The sequence below is a fragment of the Silene latifolia genome, chromosome 2, assembly GCF_048544455.1.
Source record: "Silene latifolia isolate original U9 population chromosome 2, ASM4854445v1, whole genome shotgun sequence".
Lineage (NCBI taxonomy): Eukaryota > Viridiplantae > Streptophyta > Magnoliopsida > Caryophyllales > Caryophyllaceae > Silene > Silene latifolia.
In genome coordinates, this window is record NC_133527.1 from 54,312,647 (window position 1) to 54,336,325 (window position 23,679).

The 23,679-nt window shown below is 38.2% G+C and overlaps 2 protein-coding genes across 4 annotated transcripts; one reads left to right on the forward strand and one right to left on the reverse strand.

Annotated features, from left to right (window-relative positions):
• Positions 1-1,344: 1,344 nt before the first annotated feature.
• Positions 1,345-7,792, forward strand: LOC141642769 (uncharacterized). 2 transcript variants are annotated; one of them, XM_074451694.1, is made up of 10 exons: positions 1,345-1,451; positions 1,599-1,653; positions 1,736-1,802; positions 1,885-1,950; positions 2,294-2,387; positions 2,519-2,635; positions 2,879-2,979; positions 5,101-5,175; positions 5,272-5,364; positions 7,359-7,792. In XM_074451694.1, exons 2-10 carry the CDS (start codon positions 1,640-1,642, stop codon positions 7,623-7,625), a joined length of 894 nt encoding a protein of 297 aa, XP_074307795.1. In that variant the 5' UTR covers positions 1,345-1,451; positions 1,599-1,639; the 3' UTR covers positions 7,626-7,792. The 2 variants fall into 2 exon arrangements, with proteins under 2 accessions (XP_074307795.1, XP_074307796.1); XM_074451695.1 differs by having other exon boundaries at positions 1,356-1,451; positions 1,602-1,653.
• A 568-nt stretch (positions 7,793-8,360) lies between these two features.
• On the reverse strand, positions 8,361-16,382 carry LOC141642770 (alpha-L-fucosidase 1). 2 transcript variants are annotated; one of them, XM_074451697.1, is made up of 3 exons: positions 15,733-16,380; positions 11,999-12,235; positions 8,361-9,473 (listed from the first exon to the last, which is right to left on the reverse strand). In XM_074451697.1, the coding sequence occupies exons 1-3, from the start codon at positions 16,299-16,301 to the stop codon at positions 8,726-8,728; spliced, it is 1,554 nt and encodes a 517-aa protein (XP_074307798.1). In that variant the 5' UTR covers positions 16,302-16,380; the 3' UTR covers positions 8,361-8,725. The 2 variants fall into 2 exon arrangements, with proteins under 2 accessions (XP_074307798.1, XP_074307799.1); XM_074451698.1 differs by lacking the exon at positions 11,999-12,235 and having other exon boundaries at positions 15,733-16,382.
• Between the last annotated feature and the right edge of the window lie 7,297 nt (positions 16,383-23,679).

A 23,679-nucleotide genomic window follows, 5' to 3' on the forward strand; every position in this document is an offset into this window, starting at 1 on the left:
TACTCGGGATGCAGTTCTTTCAGAAAGCATTGGTGGTATTGAAACCGAGTGACGGATCGATGCTACTAATGGGGTCTATCGTAGTGAAGACGGTAGACAGCGACGAAGACAAGGGGCAGCATCGAATTTCGGCTATGAGGGTGATACCGACGCCGAAACAAGGGATGCAACCTTGGAGAATGCCTAAAGGTTCGGTGGAGCCGAGGGCGAACAAGACCCAGGCTAACTACGATGCTAAGTGGCCTGGGGGACGAAAGAAGAGTCTACCCCCTCACCGAGGAGTAGACAATGAGGGCCGAGATGCCCAAAGAAGTAGGCCTCGTACCATCGGGGGCCGCGTCGATGTCTTGAATCGACGTCCTGGTTTGCGGGTCGGTCGACCCAAGAGATAAGGCCTCGTACCATCGGGGGCCGCGTCGATGTCTTGAATCGACGTCCTGGTTTTGCTCATGTCGGTCGACCCAAGAAAGAAGGCCTCGTACCATCAGAGGCCGCGCCGAAATGCCGATTCGGCGTCCGGAGATCTCACATTCCCTTGAATGCGGTGTCTTGAAGTGACGAGAGACAAGATGAAGGTCCGTTGGGGCCGTACTTGAAGGAATCCCGAGAGAGGACTTTTCAAGCAAAAAGTGGACGTTCCCGAGAGACAAGGAGCACGTGGTGAACTTGGAGAACATGATGTTAGGCAGCTTCTATGTCAAGGAACTCCAGCCTATCCTTGAGGGGACGAAGAGGCCGGTCATTGTTTGGGACGAAGCGCACATTCAAGCCGAGTTGTACAAGCCAATCCCCAACACCGCATGGACGTCGAGCTCACCGAGGATGTCTCACCAAAGCACCATTCAAGATTTTTGTGTTGCCGAGGGCGGCAACAGATTAGGTGGGGGAGAGTGTGACGATCCGCACACTTGAACCCTTAGATTTATTTATGCTTATGTAATTTCATTTCCTTGTACATTTGTAGTAAGTATTTTCTTAGTAGTTTTAGAATAGGTTTCCATAAATAGGTATATCGCTATTCCAACTAAACTCAGAAAATCAATGTTTCCTCGCTACTGGGGATGTAACTATCATATTTCCTCTTTAGGAAAGTCTTAGTGAATGAAAATCTACTTCCTATCTTGTGCCTTCGTATTCGCTTTGTTTGCTTTTTGTTGTGAACGACTCTTTTCCTTCACTTTTCTAACAAGCCGTGTTTGCGGGACCGACACTAGGATCCCGACTCACACCCCGTGACCCGAGTATCGTGCTAGTGGGCGATCCCTCACTGGTACGAAGATCCTTGTCGCTTGCATCTTGCCTTAAGACGGGCAAGGGTGCGCGCCACGGTCCGGCAAAAGTAGCGGACCGTGACACAAAGCCTCTGTTTTAAAATTGAAATAGTGTTGTTGATTCCCAATTCCGGTTTGGGCGATCTGACAGAAAATACAAGAAGTCCTTCCTTCCTTGAGGTATGCGTATAATAAAACACAAAATCCTGGAGTTTTGATTTTGCTTGATTATACATTAAAGTCGATATCAATTTGATTTGTAGTTATTCGGTGGCTACTTGTGTTGTTTCCTGATTTCTTATATATTGTGGGTTTCTGTTGTGACAGTAGACATTATTGGATTCAAATGTTGATTGTTGAACTCAACCATGGACTCTGACAGGTAGTATTTTATTTATTTATTGTCTACTCTTTTGAATCTGGGTTTTCATTCATTCATAGGTTTTAATATGGTACACACACAGATTAAATTTACCAGACACATCAGTTGTTAAAATAGACTTACTGGGTCATCAACTCCACTTTTCTCAGGTACTCCCACTACCCCTACCAAGACACATCATCACTTGTTTCCATGTCTTTCATTTTTGATTAATTGTTTTTCCTACTACAGGATCCTAATTCCAAACATTTGGGAACTACTGTATGGGATGCATCTATGGTCTTTGCAAAGTATATGGTCAGTTTCCAACCCCCTCCCTCTATGCTACTTTCCTAGTTTCACGCCAAACACAAGGGATTATAAATGTTAGGACTTTAATTTCAAAGTATATGGTCACATATCATAGTTGAAGAATATGGATTTTTGTGTTACTCTATTATTCTAGTATTGCTGGATTTCTTATCTGCTTTTTTACAACTCAATTTCTTACAATTTACTGTTTTGATCACTGTAATGCAGCATTATATTTACTCAGTTCTGGTCATTCCCTCATTTTTTTTCAAGTAAATTTCTATGCAGCATTTGACTAGTATCAGATATGCTTAACAAGTGAATATCTGATTGTATTACATTTTTCCAGGAAAAGAATTGTAGAAAAGGGAGATTTTGCCCATCTAAACTCAATGGGAAACGAGTCATTGAACTTGGGGCTGGTTGTGGAGTTGCTGGCTTTGGTAAGTTTCAACTGTTTGTAATATCTCAACAACTGGATTATCTTTAAGATTGAAGACCCTTACATATTTTTCTTTGACACTTCCATTAATAGTTTTTTATTCATTTTCTCCCCTCGTTAATCTCCTATCAGGAATGGCAATGCTAGGGTGTGATGTGATCACAACTGACCAAAAAGAAGTTGTTCCACTGCTACAGCGGAATGTTAAACGTAATACTTCTACAATTATGCAGGCAAATGGGAATCTAGGTGAGTGGTAATGTTGGACTTTTTTCCATTCTATTCCGTTGTGCCAGGTTTGTGTTTCCTTTTATGTTTTTTCTATACTCTTCTCTCTCTCTCTCTCTCCGTTTTTTTTTCCTTTCCCTTAACCAGCACATAGTATTTTAGCATATTTCTAGAAGAGTACTTCGTATCATTCCTCACTTCTTCAAGGTGCTTGTATTTTTATTCTTCAGATTACTAACTATATATTATGTTTGTTACTTGTAGGTTCCTTTGGCTCCATCAAGGTTGCTGAACTGGACTGGGGCAATAAAGATCACCTTCAAGCTGTTGATCCACCTTTTGACTATGTGATTGGCACTGATGTGGTAGGTATCCTCTTGAATTTACAATTGCGTTGTTTCGGTGGGAGGGATTTGGAGGAGACGAGGGCGGAGAGGGAGGGAAAGGGAGGGGTATTTTTTTATCTTATAGTAGGTTGGGTTGAGTGAAATAAAGGGGAGGGAAATTGGAGAAATCAGTCCGGGTTATGGGATGTCCAAATATTGATTACACTTCCGATATTTTTGAAATGCCTCAAAAAGTTCGAAACTGTTGTCTTGGTGAGCTGAATATTCTTCACGTGACTGTTAAGTCGCATAGCGGTCAATATTTAATACCCCCTCCTATTCTATGGGAAGATACCATTTGCAAATGGTGCAACTATTAAGAATGATGGTAGAATAGAAGATGTTCACCAAAATACCCCTCCGCCCACCTACCCATGATCCACAAGGTCCACAACCTATTTTATTTCACCTACTCCATCCAAAAGCCTACCCCACAACATCTGTATCGCGAGTATCGCCCACCACCTCTACCACCACTTCCCAATTTCCCATACCGCCGACGTTGCGTGAATTCACCAACCCCCTGACCACCATCAGCACCACCGCGCTCCTCCACACTCCCATTGTTCCTCACGTGCCGGCTGCTCCTCACTCCACTGTTCTCCACTGTCCCAACTGACACCAACACTGCCTTCCTTCGGCTCCACCCTCGTCATTTCTCTTGTTCCCCTCCGGTGCCACTGCCACCCTCCTTCTCACTCCCCTTCTTCCCTTTTTCTTCTCTCCACAACCCCAAAATAAAATCCTAGATCTACTAGGGTATACAAGTAGATTTCAAAGATGGTCACCATAAGTGTGTTCTCCGGCCATGTACCCTCCTGGTTGTGGTGGCCATTTCTCTTATGTTGTGGTCAGTAGTTTAATGGCGGTGGCGGTGGTGTAATTGTAGCTTGGGAATGAGTATTGGTGGGTGGGTGATGGGTGGTAGTGGTGCTGGCTTTGGGAAAGTTGTGGTGATGGTGGGTGTGGTGGCTGGTGAGTGGTGGTAAGTGTGTAATGTGGTGGTAGACTGGTAGTGATGGGGTATGGTGGCCGGCAACTTGTGGCTGGCGAGTGGTGGTGTGGTGATGGGGTATTGGACTGCTGGTGGTGATGGGGATGCTGTATAGTGGACTCGGGGAGTTGCGCCTGTGAGGAAGGCAAGAATACGGTGGGTTGGTATTATTATGAGGTTAAATTGGTCATTTTGTGGGTTTATTTTTGTGATTTTAGAAAATAGTAAGAATCTAGTGAATGAGCTGAAAAAGGAAAGTGGAAATATTTGAAAAAAAAATGCCCTCCCCTTCACATCGTCCCTCCCCGCCTCAACTTGTAACCAAACAAAGGGCTAGTGACTCAAGCTTTACTTATAACTCTATTGTAAAAATCTGATTATAATAAGCTAGTGAGGTGACAAATGATGAAAGGGCTCTCACTGTGCTGTCTTCATGAAAGCCTAAAACCTTCATGTGTTGTTTACATGTATTTTTCGTGATTTGAGAATGATTTGGACAGTAGGTGTAAAAATTGCACCGCGTCCACACACTCTCGTGGTGCACAGGTCTACCCACATAATGCGGTGATTTGAAACTAAATGCCGTATTTCTATGTTTCAACAACATTACTCCTCTAGTGCCTCAATGGTCCAGCAAATTGCGCGGAGTGGGGTGCGGTGGGGTTGGGGGTTGGTTGGATATACACAGCCTTACCCTTGTGTTAGCAACACAAAAAGGATGTTTCCGAATGACCCAAGGTGAGATTGCGTCGAGACACTGAATGATCGCTACTTCACCAGAGAAAGAAGCGCAACCACTTTAGTGAGCCATTTTTTTTTTCTATTCCATCATAATCCAGAACCAAAGAGTAATGACTCTTTGGCTCGATTATAAATATGGGAAAAAAAAGCGAATAGTGGATCTTTTTGTTTCTTAGTTAGATAACTTCATACAAGCTTATTTTTTAATCTTTGCTAGATGTTTGTGGCTTGCGTAGTTATATTGCTTGTCTGTCTCACCAGTCACCACAACTTTGTCTATGCAAGGTATGCTGATGCGTGAGTATTTACGTTGTCTGTGACATGTTTTTCAAGATGGCAGTTATTTCTAATTTTAAGATATGTAGGTTTATGCAGAACATCTCCTTGACCCACTGTTGCAAACAATTTGTGCTTTGTCTGGACCGCGCACAACCATAGTGGTAAGATATTGACTGAACTTGTACAATTGAGGTAGTGTATGAATCATCGGAGTATTTCTGAACATGATAGTTACCCTTTGGAAATCGTTGAAACAGCTAGGTTATGAGATACGCTCGACAAGTGTTCATGAGAAGATGCTTCAAATGTGGAAAGACAACTTTGATGTAAAGAGTGTTCCAAGAGCAAAGGTAAGTAGCATTTTATTAGTTTATTTATTACTCCCTCCACCCAATTTTAATCTTTATGTTTCTTTGGTTATAAAATTAAGTGGTAGAAAATGAAAGCAAAGAAAATGTGGGGTCAGAAATCATAACCATAAAAAGAAATGTTTTATAGTAAGAAGTTTACAGATGAACAACCCAAAAGGGAAAGTAGGAAGTTTAAATGTGGATAGAGGGATTATTCCTTTCATTGAGAACGTGTTTAAATGTGCTTCTTAGTTCTTATACTGTGAAGTTGCGTTAGTTGACACAATTCTCGACACAATCTTATCTAGTCATTTGGGAACAACTCGTTGGTGTTTCCAACACAAGGGTAAGGTTACATCGGATCACCCTTACTCTGCCTGCAGCAGGTAACTTTTAGACACACTGTAATGTTGTCATTGTTGATTGTTGTTTTTGAGATAGCTGGTACCTCTTCCAGCTTATGGTCATGGACTCACGTCTCAAGTCTCAACAAACCAACGCCATAAATTCAGGCTTCTCTTGAGATTTGATAGATATTTTGAGCAGTCGCCTCCATAAAATAGATAAACTGGCTTTGTATTTTGTTAGTTGTAGTTAGGGCAGAGTACAGATCGGGTATTTGATCCAAAGTGCTAGTTCGGATCGGATGTCCATATTAGAAATCCTGAAGTTAGATATCCAATATCCAAACCAAATGTCTCGGATATCCAATGTTCGGGTATCCAAAATAATCGGATCGGATGCGGATATCCATCGGATATCCATACTTTTGAAATTATTTTAAAATTAAGTTTGAAACACGATTATATTCATAGTTTTACAAGATGATTTTCTTTCATATTCTTATTCCAATATTCTCGCTATAAAATTTAAGTACCGCCTATATATTTCTCTAATATTTTAACATTAATTAAGTTGTATATCAAATAAAATTTTATTTTCTCGAAATTATATTAGAAAGCTATAGTTTCGGATCAAATCGGATATCCAAATGTTTTAATTCTAATATCCATATCCAAACCAAAACCAAAGATTTCGGATCAGATATCCAAACCAAACTTAACTTTCGGATCAGATATCCAAAAATTCGGATCGGATACGGATCAGATATCGGATCAGTTTGGATAATCGGATTTTTTGCTCTGCCCTAGTTGTAGTACAGTACAACAGCAGAGCAGGAAGCTCTTCAGCACACTTTTGAACGAGATTGCATGGTTTTAGGTTTAGCCAGCCGATCCTGAACCAAATACTCAAATAGTCTTCGCTGGAATTGAGTTCAATTACAAACTAGGTTGACCATATCTGAATCCTGTTCGGGGTAGACAATGACGGAGCCACATCTAAGGTAGTGGGGTTTCCAACCCACAAGTGTGTATAAAATGTGGTATGTTAATTCTTAATCTGAAATTATTTGAACTTAAACAACTCCGCTTTAGTACAATGAGTCAAAACTAACCCCATATTCTTAAATCTCTAGCTTGTGCTAGTAGTCATAGTAGGTAGATGTCACTTGTGAATTTGGAGTTGTCCCCCAAACTAAACGAATAGTGCACCATGCAACAATGCTCTGAATGTACAGGTAACTGTTTAAAGAAAAGGCGGAGGGTGTCTTCCTAATGTTCACAAAATTTTGCGGCCAGATATTTCTGTTGAATCCTAAACCTTTACTTTTTATTTGTCGTCCAAGAGTAATCTCTCTCTAACTCGCTAAGCCTATGTACATTCCCCCTCACCACGACCTCTCCCAGGTGTGAGCCATTGAGGCACTGGGGTAATGTTGTGTGAACATTTAGGACATTGCTCATTATTCGGTTTATCAACCTATCAACCTAAATGTTAGTGAATTATTTTGGATGATTTTTTTTCCCCATCTGGTGATTTTCATAATACGGGTTTTCCAGAGACCAGACAGGGAGGGAAACACAGGTAGCTTAAGAAGCAATGATGATTGATCATTTACAGTTAATTTAAAATCAGCTCATGTTGTTTTGCAGATGGACTCCAAATACCAGCATGAAAGTATTCAGCTTTTCATAATGGGAGCCAAGACTTGTGGAGCTGCACCAGGAGAAGACCTGGCATCTGAGGGTATGGAGACAAAAAGTAAAGAGGATGGACAAAGTAGTCAAATGGATGAAGATGGTCTTCAAAAAGACTGCTCACCATCTGCGGCTCTCCCAGATCGAGATCTTACTGATTGGGAAGCGAGAAGATGTGGAGCCATGGCCGCTCGGCTGCTGCGTGATATCAAAATTAATTAGGGAATTTTTTTTGGATTACTGTAAGTTCCTCTTGTAACTGTTCAGGTGTTGCAACTAGAATCATCAGCTATCACTTGCGCCTTGTTTGTAATTGTAACTACACATCATGAGATTAGTGTTCTCAAATTGGCTATAGTATTCAAATCATAACATTTGGTCATGCCAAAGTTTATGCTTCCTGCATATTCCATTATCTGAAAGAGGTTATATTGAGTACCAATATAGTTTATTGTCAACCTAAGGAAAGTTTGTGCATTCCATTTCAAGACCTCGTTATGTTCCCCCTCATAATTTACATACTGATCACCACCGAACCTTCTACCATATACCTTAACTAAGATGCCGAAATCTACAAAAGATTTTCTCACCAATTTCAACCTGACTCGATTCCTACTCTAATTCTTGCTAATTATAATAAAACTGTTTCTAATTAGTAAAATCTACAAAATTTGAACTTAAGCATAAGCGTAAATTTATTCCAATTAAAAAAAAAATTACTCGTAGTAAACTCATGATGTTGACGGTTTGGTTGTTATTGAAGTTGAGATTAGAGAGAGGAAGTGAGATTGGAAGATGAACGAGGGAGCTGGGATTTAATTGAAGAAGAGAGAGAGGGAGAAGGGTAGAGTTGGAAAAAGCTATGGAAATGTCGGTGGTGCAAAGTAATTTGTCGACGCCGTTTAGCAGTTGACTATTTTTAGTCCCTTCCGTTCCTTACAAATAAATAGACCAATATGAACAAGAGTCAACAGAGATGAATGTCTTAAATTTCAGAGGTACTCAAATTCACAACAAATGGCATTATTAGTGTCTAATTCAGAGTGACAACAATTCCTGCACCCTTTTATCCCTTGCTGATCATGTACTTTTTTGCATCCTATCAGTTATAGTTATGCATTCTAAGTTGCACAACCAGCTTCAACCAATATATCGTGCCTGTATAGAAACACGGACGGTTTACAATGACTGCATGTTGACTATTCAGAGGAGATGGGAACTCGCGAGAGCAGTAAGCAATGCACTCTGGTTTAAGCACGCAACGACATAGACAGCTGAAATAAGCAACAATCGCCTAGATTTGGGATCTCAGAAACTTGTGCTCAAATAAAGTAGGATATTGAATCAGATCTCTCAATTTGTTGAGGATTTTTGGTACGTTTCAACATTGAATCGTCCTTAGTCATTTTTGAATAAGGATCCAGATGAACTCCAAAAAATGAAATAAGAGGGTCCGCTCTCGCCTGGTCTATGACAAGCCTCAGGTGCCGAGTTTCTACTTCAGAAAATAGCAAGAGTCTTTTATATCCAATTGTAGTTCCATCTACCATTGTATGCCATTCGCCCTTGTCATTCAAACAATCTACATGAAAACTTATGATCCTCTGCCCTAGTTGAATAGGCTCTTGAAGTTGCAAAACATTGAATTTCACCTTTTTCTTGAGATCTACATGTAACATCCAGTCAGATTGCCCCTCTGCCGGGGCCCAGTAAGTGTAGATGGTTTCCTCAAGGACATTGGAAACATCAAACAGAGAATCTCCGCCTCCACGAGTACTGCTGGCAGTTATCATGGCACGCTCAGCCAGATTTTTGGAGAATATCGAACTAAGAAGTTCAGAAAATTCTAGAAGCACTTGTATGTCTTCTGGTGATATTAGGCCAGAAGAGTTCGGAGGCACGTTCAAAAGTAATAGACAGTTCCGACCCACCGACTTATAGTAGATGTCGAGAAGTGTGTGAGCAGACTTTGGTGCTTCTGATGGATGCCAGAACCAACCCGGTCTAATCGAGACATCACATTCAGCAGGTACCCATTCTTGCCCGAGTTCATCTCCTTCGCGTGCATACCTTTCAAGTTCAACATATTAGACACATTTTAGCATTTGGTTAATACTTCATTGACGAAGAAAGATACAAGAAGGAGAGCAGGAGCTCAATCTAATATGGTAAATGAGGGCAACGTAGTGTAACAAGAACAATAGGGGATGGGACTACAATTGGATACAAAGAGGCCGTTTCAAGATGACTCATAGTGAAAAAGTATGTCGAGAAATGTATTAAATGACTGTCACTTCATAATAAAAAGACGAACAATCTCTTTAATGATCCATTTTGCTTTATTCTATCTTAGTGATGGCATCCAAATAAATAGGGAGTCTTTAGCTCTACTAGAAATGAAGGCAAGAAATGCAGTCTTACAGTTTTCACAGAAAAATTAAGGTTGTACTTTCCGTCTACAGTGTACAAATAATATGCCTTCAAAGGTAGGAATCGGAAGTAAACTTACAACTAAAAAGGACCATTTCTGTAAACTGTGGGAATAGGTAGTTCTCCTACTTAAACATAAGGTGTTGTAAATGACGTGAAATGCGAATCATCCTCCCATATACTTCAAAAATGTACCATCGTATATGATATGGTTTTACATGTGAAACGAATCAATGAACCATTTATTAAATGAGGAATGTAAGATTTTATAAGTATGTGTTTAATCCTGATAATTGAAGAGGATTAAAGTATTGTAATCTTCCTTAACGAGGACTTAAGTATGAACAAGTAAGGTAGCTACAACTCCATTCTTCAAAAAATGAGCGCGACTAGCTTTTATAGAAATTATGCTAAACTATATAAAAAAAATGCCAGGATACTTCTTGATGGCCCTATTTGTTTCAATGGTCTCTCCCAGAACGTGTAGACATCTCGGAAAACCAATTTGGATTTATGCCCGGGAGATCGACTATGGATGCGATTTTTATCATGAGACAGTTGATGGAATACCATCGGGACAAGAAGAAGGACTTACATATGGTTTTTATTGACTTGGAAAAGGCATATGATAGGGTACCAAGAGAAGTACTTTGGTGGGCTTTGGCGAGAAAGGGCGTGTCGCGAAAATATATTGACCTCATAAAGGACATGTATGAGGGGGATAGTGCAAGTGTTCGCACTAATGTTGGGAGAACGGAAGAATTTCCTATTACCATCGGGGTGCATCAAGGTTCCGCACTTAGTCCTTTTCTCTTTGCTATAGTTATGGATGAGTTGACAAGGGATATTCAGGACGACATCCCTTGGTGTATGATGTTTGCTGATGATATTGTGTTGATTGATGAGACAAAAGAAGGGGTGGAGAGAAAGTTGGAATTGTGGAGGCGGACTTTAGAGACTCGTGGGTTCAGCCGAGAGAGTAAGACCGAGTATTTGAGGTGTCAATTCACTAAGGTGGCGGGGTTGAGATCGACAGAGGCGGGGAGTATTATTTTTGATGGGAATGTTGTTGAGGGTTCAGATTTCTTCAGATATCTAGGATCTATTATTCAAAAAGATGGGGAGTTAGAAAGAGATGTGGCTCACAGAATTAAAGCGGGATGGTTGAAATGGAAGAGTGCTTCAGGGTTCCTATGCGATAAAGATATGCCCCAAAGATTAAAGGGAAAATTTTATCGCACGACAATTAGGCACTCGCCCTACTTTACGGCTCCGAGTGTTGGGCCGTGAAGCATTGTCACATTCAAAAGATGAGTGTGGCGGAGATGCGCATGTTGAGGTGGATGTGCGGACATACAAGGAAAGATCGGTTAAGGAATGAGGTGATTAGGGAAAAGGTAAAAGTGGCGCCAATAGAGGACAAGATGATGGAAAACCGACTAAGATGGTTTGGCCATGTGAGAAGGAGACCTATGGACGCACCCGGTTAGGAGGCTAGGAGGCTGGAGACTTGGAGAACAGAAAAGGTCCCTAGAGGCAGAGGAAGACCGAGACAGACATGGTTGAGAGTGATAGAGCACGATATGAGAGCTCTGGGGCTTGAGGAGAGTATGGTGACGGTGAGGGCACAATGGAGGGAAATGATACATGTGGATTTTTAGTATTTGATGTTTTTTGACAGATTTAGTGTTTTTTTTATTTAATTTAAAGAAATTAATTTATTTATTTTTCTCCCCTTTATTACACTTTTTTACCAACCACTTTCTTATAGATTTTACCTGGTTCATTCCGGATCTTTAACTCTATTTCGGTTTTTAAAAATCGTTTTAATCTTTTCTCTCGATATAAATTTTAAGTTTTTATAAAAGAAAGATGGAATTCGATTTTAAAAACCCCTAAGTTCACCTTGACTTTCCATTACATTTTCGTTCTTCCTTTTTGTTTTTCATCTTTCCTTTTTTTTATTCGCATTTTGAGGCGTGCGTTCACCCATGGACGGTTCGAAAAGATGATTCATGTCAGCCGACCCCAAATCATTTTGGGATTAAGGCTCTGATGTTGTTGTTGTTGGTCTCTCCCAGAACGTGCTACATATATCAGCCATGTACATAGTAATTAGAGAATGTGCAATAGTTCAGTTTTAACTACAGAATTAGAAAACTTACTGAGTATCTACGTCTCCAATTTTTGCAGCACTTGTATTAAAAGGAGACCAGCAAGTAGATCCAGCAACACCAGCTTCATCTCCAACCCAGCGTAGGTCAGGTCCGGCATCAGAAAAGATTAAAGCTCCAGGTTGCAGTTGGTGTATCATATTAAACCAGACGTCGAAGAAATATTCCATGTCTTTCTCACCCTCCCCTTTGGCACCATCTAAGAAAATTTCCTTGATGTCCCCATATCTGCTAGTTTTAGAAACGCTTCAGAAAATACCAGAAAACCGGTTTTGGAGGAGTTGCCCTAAAACTTCCATGTGAAACCTCCAATTCATGTAACTAGTACAAATCAAGTTACTATCCATAGAGAACTCTAAAACTAGAGGCCAGATTAAAACTGCTACCGATGAAGGACAGCATATGAACATATCAATCTCAAGCTCTTGTGCACAACCGCACGAGTAGAATCATATAAACACTCAATATGAGGACACAAAATAACCCAACACTAGAGTACACTGAGTGGTAATGACTTGCGTACTATTGTATATATTTCAATCAACAGTCATATTATAAGACACACTTAATGAACAAGAAATAACAATCATTGACCTTCAATGCTTTCTATTATTTCATCCTCGATTTCCTCTATATTTACTATCCTTGGAGTAAAAAACTTGCTTGTTGCTTCAAAGGATGTCGTTAATGGCGAGGTAAGGGGGTTGGATGGACACAACCTTACCTATGATGAAAAATACCCATGACGAACATTGTGTTGATAGAACATTCTAGTTTTTAACTTATAATAACAAGAACGAGCACGAATTTTGTATTCTGTTCATAGCACATTCTGAAAAAAATACCCTGATGTCGCTAATTCAGGTTACAACTTTCACCAGACCCTCACAGAACAGAGACTCAGGACTAAAGACTACCGTGGCATACTGCCATTTTGCCTGTAACTTATGCTCCAAAATTCGCCCTTGCTTGACTTTTGTTGACTTAAAAACCCGCCTTGACTTCCTTGGACTCGTGGCTTATTTAATCCTAATGGTACCATATCGTAATTGGCCCAACTCAACAAGATTACCACCAAACAAAGTGAAAGGTACTTATTACAAAACGCTAACTAATGACCTGTAATTAACATAAAAACGACACTAAAACAACCTAATTAACTTGACACTATATTGTACTATCAAACTCCCCCACACTTAGAATTTTACTCGTCCCGGTAAAACTCAAGACAAGCAAATGGGATACAAGTCCATGCGGTGAGTGTAGCAGAGTTTAACCACTCTTCCCTCACAACAACCTTCTTATAACTCCCTCTTTGACAACCACCTATTAAAACCAAAAAAACGAAAATTCTAGACTCAAGGTTTTTGTGACTCACTCTTCACTCGCTCCCCCTCCTTATATCAGCCTCTAAACAAGACACAACACCAACTCCGACTCATCATCCCACAACCGCCCTCCTTATATCACCAAATAGCATGAGAAATGGTCACCCTAGCCTTATCTCAAGGCAATAGCAAAGTGACCTATACAACCTCCTATCAAACATCACATACTCCCACTTATATCACCCCCTTATCACTCCATTCAATACAAATCATGGTTACTAAGTTGGAGAACACCACAAGATTCACAACTTAGCAATCCATCCACCAATTTGGGATATATTTTTGTGACTCAAAAAGAAATTAAATCCGAGTCTAACCTCCTTCCAAGACCCTCCTTATCCCTCCATGTTTTTCAATTTTCTCTTTTCTTTTCTCTTTTTCCATTTTTTTCGAAATTCCCTCATTTTGCCTAAGGTGCTCTTTCGGGTTTTCACCTTAGCTTTTCCTTTTCTCTCATTGGTGGTTCGCAACTCGATTTTTGATTTTGACCGGAATGTCCTTTTGGGTTTTTATTCCGTCTCCGGCCACCTTCCCAATTTTGCTTAGATGCCAACCCTTGTGGGTTTTCACCTAGAGATTTTCATTTTTCTCACTTTTTTTTTAACGAAATGCATCAACAAAAGAGTGAAGTTACATATATTACAATTCATTTCTCTCTCCCCACACTTAACAACACATTTTCCTCAATGTGAAGGAGAGCATCATCAAATGGGCTCATCCTTGGTGGCGGGAGCTACAGGCCTTAACAACACATTTGCTTAGATGCCAACCCTTGTGGGTTTTCACCTAGAGATTTTCATTTTTCTCACTTTTTTTTTTAACGAAATGCATCAACAAAAGAGTGAAGTTACATATATTACAATTCATTTCTCTCTCCCCACACTTAACAACACATTTTCCTCAATGTGAAGGAGAGCATCATCAAATGGGCTCATCCTTGGTGGCGGGAGCTACAGGCCTCACCATCACAATGGTGTAGCCGTCGACATCTCTAGCCGGTGGTAGATCTTCTTTGTTGTTGCCCTTGTTATACTTGTTCTTCGGTGATGGAGGGAACGATGTCGGGGTGAGCTTGGATGTGCATGACAAAGATGGCACTACAGAAGTCATAGGTCGTCATAGGTCTCCTCATAAGCTATCGCATTTTCAAGGGAGTCATGGAGATAAGTGTTGTGTCCTTGTGGAGGAGGATTTGTTGGTTCATTTCACCCTTTAACCGTTCATGCTCGGCCATTTGTTGTCGGTGGTAGGCCTCCCTTTCTTTCTCTCTTGTTTCATAAACTTGTTGGAAGGCCCTTTGGCCACTCTCCATGTTATCCCTTTGTGTCATTCTTGCATTCACATCGCCTTGCCTCACAACAAAGCTATCCCGTTGCTCTTCTTGCCTTGCCATAAAGTGGAGTTGTCCATGTAGGTTCGGGACTCATTGTTATAGTCCCTTTAATCTCCAAAATAAGACAAAATCTTGTCTTGCCATGTGTTGTTCGGATCATGGTACCCTCCTCCCACTTCGGACACAGGAGTAACATGGGGATAAGTGTGATGGGGTTGATGGTGGCTTCCTTGCTCCATGTGGGATGCCTCTCGTTAGTAATTAATGAGTCTTAATTAGTCATTAGAGTCTTAATTAGTCTTGATTAATAGTTTAAAATCGAGTCTTTAGTTTAAAGTCCTTTCCTTGGGTTCAACCCTAACTTATCATTAAACTAGTTTAGAGTTGACAAGAGTCTAGTTAGGTTATAAATAGTTAATTTGATAGGGTAAATAGCATTATTAACGACACCTAGTTCATTCCTATCAATCACAAGTGAAACCATGCCGATAATTCGCCATTGAACAACTCGTTCATATTTACAAACCCAAAAACAATTAGCACAACACAAATTCTCATCATAGACAAGAGATATGTCTATAATTATAGACGGACCAAATATCCACTCACTTTAAGCATAAGACATGCAACAAGTTGCATGGTGAGGCCCAAAAATGTCATCACTTTAAGTATATTTGACCCGTCTTTCACTTTAGACGGATATATCCACCTATAATGAGACTAATTGTTAGCACAAATAGAAACAAAACAAGATCAACGACTAAAACACATACTCCCTCCGTCCCGGTCATTTGTTTAGCTCTGGTTTTGGCACAAAGACCATTTGTAGGTGGTGTGATTGAGTGACGAGTTAAAAAATAGGGAATGTGGATGATCAAATAACCTTTCAAAAATATGTCTAATATAGAAAAGTAAACAAATGAATGAGACACGTAAATGAAAGAGGTAAACAAATGACCGGGGACGATAATAATTAATAAGAATAAAAAAAAAAATAGTGGTACCTAGTAAGTAGCTCAGTCATCTGAGCCAAATAAAACTGATTATACTCCAAAGTTTGACCATAACAATCCTGATGGCGATCCCAAGGAGAAAGATACAAACCAAGTTCAAGTCGAAGCTCCTTAACCGCAATAGCCAAATCTCTGACAACATCACCTGAGCCACCTCGCCAGGGGCTAGCCTTAACGGAGTAGTCGGTGTAGTTGGAAGGCCAAAGACAGAAGCCATCATGATGCTTAGCGGTCAAAAGGAGACGGCGAAACCCGGCAGAAAGAGCGACAGTAGCCCATTGGCGGGCATCTAGGGAGTCGGGGGAGAATGTGGATGGTGGAGCAGCACCGTCACCCCATTCGGAGTCGGTGAAGGTGTTGGTGCCAAAGTGAAGGAACATAGCTAGTTCTGATTGGTGCCATTGGAGATGCCGTGCGGTTGGGATTGGGAGGACTGGTAGTGGTGCTGCTGTTGGATGCTGAACTGACACTGACACTGACACTATTGTTGTCAGGGTTAGGATGATAATAGTATATGTTAGTGCTACTTGGAGATCTCGCTGTTTCCGGTTGTTCAACATGGTTGAGTCGAGCGAACCACTTGGTGTTTAGATTTGATGAAATGGGATTATCCACTCTATTAGCCTAACTTTGTTATAACTCCACTTTTACCATGTGTCACCCCACCTTTGTCAACCACTTGACTAGGTTAAACGTTCGTGCGTTGTAACCATGTAATTAACTTAAACACTGAAAAGTTTTTGGTTTATTATGTAAGTTTCAAAGATACTCTTCAATACTATATATTAAATCTAGAAACCAACAAGTGACTTCAATGTAATTAAAAAGAGTTGTACAAATTAATTATACTATATAGTTTTAAATCAATAACACTGTGTGATGGAACCGATTAAGGGATCTCAATGCAAATATTATATAGTTTGGGTTAAAATTAAATTACAGAGAAGCTTAGTAATTTTCTTAATCATGATCAATTTCCTTCAAATAAAATAATTAATTAAGATGATCAATTTTCTTAAAATAAAATAATTAATTAAGATGATCAATTTTCTTAAAATAAAATAATTAATTAAGAAGGTCAATTTTAAGGAAACTAAGAGAAAGAAGATGCTTGGTAATTTTCCTAAATATTTATAAAAGACTAGAAGATGGTCAATTTCCTTAAAAAAATAATAATTAATTAGTATAAATATGCACACTTATGGTATTAATTATTATCATCATAAAATTATATATTAAATTTAAAATCTATGCAATTTTATTAAACTTTATAGTTTATTAAATGTATAGAGATGTTAATTATTTAACATACAAAAATATAACGGAAAATTCACGTGGTACCCTCAAACTTCGCCATTTTTCACGTGGTACCCAACTTTTTAAGTTTGTGCACATGTTATCCTTGAGATTTGATTTTGAAGCACAACGTACCCTTTTTATCGTTTTTAAAATTTTCAATTGAGCATAAATCATAGACCAGAAATCGGAATTGACTAATTTTTTTTTCAAATTGATTATCTCTTCGCGATCTATAGATTGATCAAACGAAAATGGTCATTCAGAAATTTAAGATCGAAAATATGGTTGATTTGAGATTTTCGTTTAAAAAAAACCCTATAAAATGTCAGTCGACAATTTTTTTTTCTCAAATCGTAGATTATGAGGAGATAATCATTTTAGGAAAAAAAATTGTCCGATTCTGAATTCCGGTCTAGGAGTTATGCGCAATTGAGTTTTTTTACAGCGACAAAAAGGGCATGTTGTACATGAAAATCAAACATGGAGGGTATCATGTACATAAACTTAAAAAGTTGGGTACCACGTGCAAAATGACAAAATTCGAGGGTACCACGTGAATTTTCCGAAATAATAAGTAGGTTATAAATAATTTAAGTTAGATTCCATAATATATAATATTGCATAATTCTTTCGATTTGATTTAATGCATATATGTAATATATATATTTATATAAATATAAAATCCTCTTAAAATTACATGACTAAGTAGTAAAAGTAATTTCGTCAGTAAATAAAAGAATCGTAGTAACATTGGATATTTGTTATATGATAGTAATCAATCATTTGAATAGTAAAAGTAACAATATTATCAGCGAGATTAGTGAAAGTGGTAAAAACAACAACGAGAGTAGTGAAATAATCAATATTAATGCGGCAATAGTGAAAGTAACAATAATTACGACGGGAGTAGTGAAATTATCAATATTAATGCGACAGTAGTGACAACAACAATAATTACGACGGGAGTAGTGAAAGTAACAATGATTACGAGCAAGTAGTGAAATATTACTATTATTTCATTAATAAGAGTAAATCATTAATAGCGGGAGTAGTTGAACTTTACTCGTCCTCGAGTAAATCCAAAATCAATATGCAAGACACTACTATAATAAGTATCAAGAGTGCGTGCACAATATAAGCATCACTCAATTATTCTACTACATAAGCCGATCGAGTATTAGCGCACTCTACGCCCTTTCAACTCACGTAGTTGTGCTTATGAGGTAAAGCACGACTCACGAGGCAAGTGAGGTCTTGCAAGAAAAATGCGATGCATCCAACATGTAAGCACAAAAGCAAGTAATAGAATGCATCTAGCAAAAATGGTCCACTTCCTCATCTAAGTGGCCGGATTTTCAGCTCAAAAACATGGTATCGGTCGGGAAATACCGTCTCAGAGTCTCAATGGAGGTGCCAACCCCCTAGGCATGGCCTAGGAAACCCTAATGTGTCCAATAAAGCTCAAGAAAAGAATTTTAGAGCAGGAAAGGGGAAAGAAGGACTAGACCTCCAAGAATTATAAGGCCAACACAAGATTCAACCAAAAGACCCATGACTAAGGGGACCTAAGTCAACGACATCCTCACGGTTTTCACTCATCTCTCATTAGAATGCCGGGTGTTTTTGTACAAAAAGGAATCAAAACACTCTCCTACTCCGACTCGTGAGAACGTGCCCGCAATCTAATGTGTAAGATCGTCCTATGTCCAAATGAGATACAAAATGTAACAATGCACAAGCCATGAAATAAGAGCTATAATGGGGCTAAGGAGTAGTGATAGGCTTATCGTGTACCTATGCAAAGATAATTACCCTAAACAACAAATGAATGTAGCAATAGGGGTCGAACACAAGGAAAAGGGAATTAAGTTGTGAAATGCTATGGGAAGATTTCTATCAAGATCGATTTCGTTTTTGGGTTTGGTTGTTTGATGACTAACAAAAACTATGATGTAAATTATATAATATAAAGGAGTCTAAGGGGGTCGGATCACACATGCAAAGGTAAATATATAATTATGTTAAACTCGGTATTAAAAAACATTGTCAATTGCTTAGGCTTAGAGACACCCACCTTACGGCATTAGTATAAACCATAGACCGGGTCCTAGAGAAACTTTCGTCCATGACTAGGTAGTCCTACTACACATGCTTTGTCTAATTCGATTCCGTGCCTCCTGACTTTTAGAAAGAATGAACAAACTTAACCAATGGATAAGGCCTTAAACAAAGATTAAACATTATGGTGCAAACATGTGATAGAAACAATTGAACAATATTATTATCAACCTATTTTAACATGTTATATACTTGATTTTGCATGGCTCCCCTAGCCCTTAGACTAGGAAATTTAGCTACTCATATTAAAGTGTAAATTATAAACTATATTGTAAGAAATGCTATACATGATTGTGTGATTTATATAAATTAAATGATATAATATGTAATATAAATAATGCTAATGAAATGTAAATAAAGTACTAATAATAAACTATGCGTGAACTAAATAGAAATGTAAAATTGTGAACTAGAAATAGAAATACCTTAATAGAACTTGTATGGAAGAAACAAATAGAATCAAATGCTTGAAATGTATTAAGAACCAAATGTTGATAGCTACAAGCTTAACTTATATTGAAATCTAACATGAAAACTCTTGAGAGAATTATAATGCTTAAGGCTATTGAAAGTATATGAGACGTAAAAATTTGATGCCTAAACTATGAAGTGGCTCCCCTTTATATAGGGGAGGGGAGTGAAACGTAAACGAGCTAGAGACAGCCAACCCCGATCGGGGTTGGGGGCCCCGATCGGGGACGTGTGATTTCTGATTAATTTCCTTAATTCCTCAATTAATTGCTCGAGGAATCTCTATGTTTATGTTTAATGCTCCTTAATCACCCGGTAATGCTCTAAATTCATAGCATCCTAAGCTTCTTGGTATCCAATGCTTTCCACCTTGACTTGGACTTGAACTTGGGCTTGACTTTGATTGTTGGCAATATTTGCATTACACACATTAGTCCATCAATTTCTTCATGCAAAACCTATGCCAATACTCCATGCTAGTTCAATACTTGGTCTTGTTTAGCCATTGCACTCTAGTAGCTCATCTTGTAGTATTTTAGCTCCAAAAAGCTTAAGTATCCTACAAAACATGTGGAAAGTAGCAAATGTAACTAGAATAACAAATATTAGCTCAAAACACTATGATAAGTGCTAAATGTCATGTAAAATGGAGCTAATATAGGGGGTGAAAATATATAAAATATGCACTTATCAAACTTCCCCAAGCTAAATTCTTGCTTGTCCTCAAGCAAGAAACCATATCCCAACAATTGCAATATCCCAAAACAAGCTAAGCATAATGATTTAGAAACCCGAAACAACATGGGCAAGGAATAAAGCAAAACATGGATGAGATTTATACGACGGCGTAGCATAGAAAACTTTGAATGAACCTTTAAGCTCTTGCATGATCTTTTTACTTATGGACTCTTACGGTGCACTCAAACTCTTTTATATGTGAAAGGAAAATTTTGTGAATAAACACTCAACTATCCTCGACTTAATTATAATAATGTGCCCGTAATCTAATATGGTAATCAATCAAAACTAGTAAGCCAAAACAATCAAATGCAAGCATGATAAAGAAGCCAAATGGGTAGGAAGAAGGCAATATGTTGTTGGAATATGTGTCCTCCGACAATAATGCGATCACAACTGTCGATCATGATGATCACATGTTTAAATCTCATTTTAAGAATACATGTGGGATGTAATATTTTACAGTCAACTGGTCCACACATATCGGTAATTAATGATTGGCTGACTAGAGTTTGACATTACTGTCGTGCGACGGTGGTGATCAGTTGATTCCCTTAGGTCATACCTATAGGGAAATACTCTTAATTGATTATTTAATTGATCGTATACCGATACGAGTTAATTAAATTGCTTAAAATTGACGGATGATTTGTGAGTAAGATTAACGTATCTCATTGTAATTCGATTAAATTAGATACGGTCAAGTAATCGAATTGTTTTATTACTTAGATAAAATTATTGTTTGCGAAACAATTGAAATTGAAATTGAAATTGAAATTGAAATTGAATGAATAATTTATTATAAATACAAGACGTTGTAATTTATAATTGATAAACCGTTTTGGTACAAGTAATTACGAATTACTAGTCGATTTTGTATATGACATATTTTATGAGTATGTTGATTTTTAATATGTTAAAAATACATTACAATTTCACATGTCAAGTAACATGTCACATATGTCACAATTGACAAATGACAAAATAAAATGGATCTTCCATTTATGTTAAAAGTGCCGAAAATTGTGGGAGTATTAGTGGATAAATTGTGTTGATTATTTTAATAAGAGAAAACACAATGATTATAACCTAATATAGCCTTGCATACCTAGCTTTTGAGAAGAACAATTTTGCATGCATTGGCTCCCTAATTACCCATATCCCAACCGGTTTTCCCACTAGAGAAATACCAATGTTTTCTCTATAATTATTCATTACCTTACATAATATAGTTTCTAGTGTTAGAAATTATAATTCTCTCTACACCTTGTGAAAACTTAGAGAAATAAAATCCTCATAAATCTTTCCTCTCTTGGCCGAAAAATACAAGAGAGAACAAAAATTTATTTTGTGTCAAATTTTTAAGTAAGACTTGTATTATTTCTAGTACAAAACAATATTAGTTATTAAGAGGTTTCCTTGGGTATATACATTTGGGAGAGGTTCTAATTTGGACCTTTGTTCATCCATAATAAGGAAGCTCAAGAACTAACAAATAGGTGAATTTGTTGGTGCCCTTTAATCCGAAATCCCTAAGTAAGATAGACGATTTCTTCTCTTATCTTGTTTAAGTTTGCATGCATAAGATCTAGTATTTATTTTATGACTAAATAAATTAATTCATATATGAATATGTAAATTAATGAGATTAATGAATCTAACATATGTAATGGGTAAGAAGGGGGAACAAATGAACTATGGATTGTGGAGCTAATGTTAAGCTAGCAACAATCAAATGTAAGGATGTTCAATCCTAATTCTAACCCAATTTTGCAATTTAAAACATAAGAAAACTCTCCAAAATATATGAATAATGCACGAGAGTTTATCACATCAACTTTTTCTTCTCTTTTCCTTCTTTTCAATTCATACTTCTTTTTTCATTTTCATGCTTTTTTTTTCCATTCTTTTTCTTTTCTTTATTTTCTCAACTTTTTTCTCAATTTTCCATCATTTCTTTTCACCTCTTTTTTCTTTCTTGAGCATTAAGACCAAGCTAACAATGATATTTAAAGATAAAATAAATCCCAAATGAGCACCCAAACACAACTAATCAAAGTTACTAGCTCAACAAGGTAGGCAATTGTGTATATGTAGTTAGGGATCAATTTTGTGAAGGGTTCAAAAAGGCAAAATTAATCATGTGAATGACTCCAAAATGCTAACAACATATGAATGCATGCTTATAAAGAGATGAAATGAAAACCATACTTGTGCGTTTTGATAAAACACACATCATAAGGAGACACCTACACTCACCTAATAGAGACCGGATATGGATGCATCAGTCTAAGGGGGTTCTACCTTACCATTTTGTAGCTTGCCAATAGTCAAGATCAAGCCTATTCGGTTCATTCTCCATCTTCCACCTACTATGTCAAGACATCCCCATGTAGCTATTATCCCATCATATAAGAACAAATCATTAGCCAAAAGCTATCATTAGGATAAGCAATGAGGAAAGTTTCTCTAATTTTTTTTTCAAATTTTCTACACTACATGCAAACTACACTATATGCAAATGCAATCTCCCCCCAAGCTAAACATAACACTGTCCTCAATGTGCCAACAATTTAAATTACCCAATCAAACCATAAAAATGGCTCAAAACACAAAACACGAAGGACTAGAGGTTATGTTTAATGGGTTGCAAGACCTATACTAAAATGCAAAGCAATTAAAAACTTACTCGACTTGCTAGCCTCCCTCCAAGCTAGCATGAATTCGGGGGACTTCTTCATCAATCATCTAAGAAAAGGGCCAAAAATTGAACCCCTTCCTTCCTTTGTTATTCTTACCACTACCACTTAATTTACCTTGTTGGCCACTTCCACTTGAATCATCCTCTTGGAGAGGAGTGACATACTCACCAATGTTTTGGCCGCTACCAAGACCATCACCATAGCTACTATACCCACCATACCTTCCAAAACCACCATAGCCACCATAGCCTCCTTGTAATGCCTCAACACCATAGTCCGAACCACAAAAATCCGGACCGGGTGCATATGTAGTAAAAGTACCTGCATCATTATTAGGAGGAGGAGGAGGGGGAATAGGAGAAGAAGGAAAAAATCCACCCGGAGGATCACTACTACAATTTTAGGCTAAGAGGACGCCCTTTAGGGTACGGTTGGGAACTTAACCGTCTTAAACCGGTCAATTAATTTCGCGCTATTAATGAACACATAAATAAGACGATTGAAAAATAAACATGTCCTTATTGTAAAATAACAATCACGGTTGGTCAATATAACCGTCCTCTTACAAATAAACAACACGGTTATTTCCTTAAACCGTCTTCTTATTTTT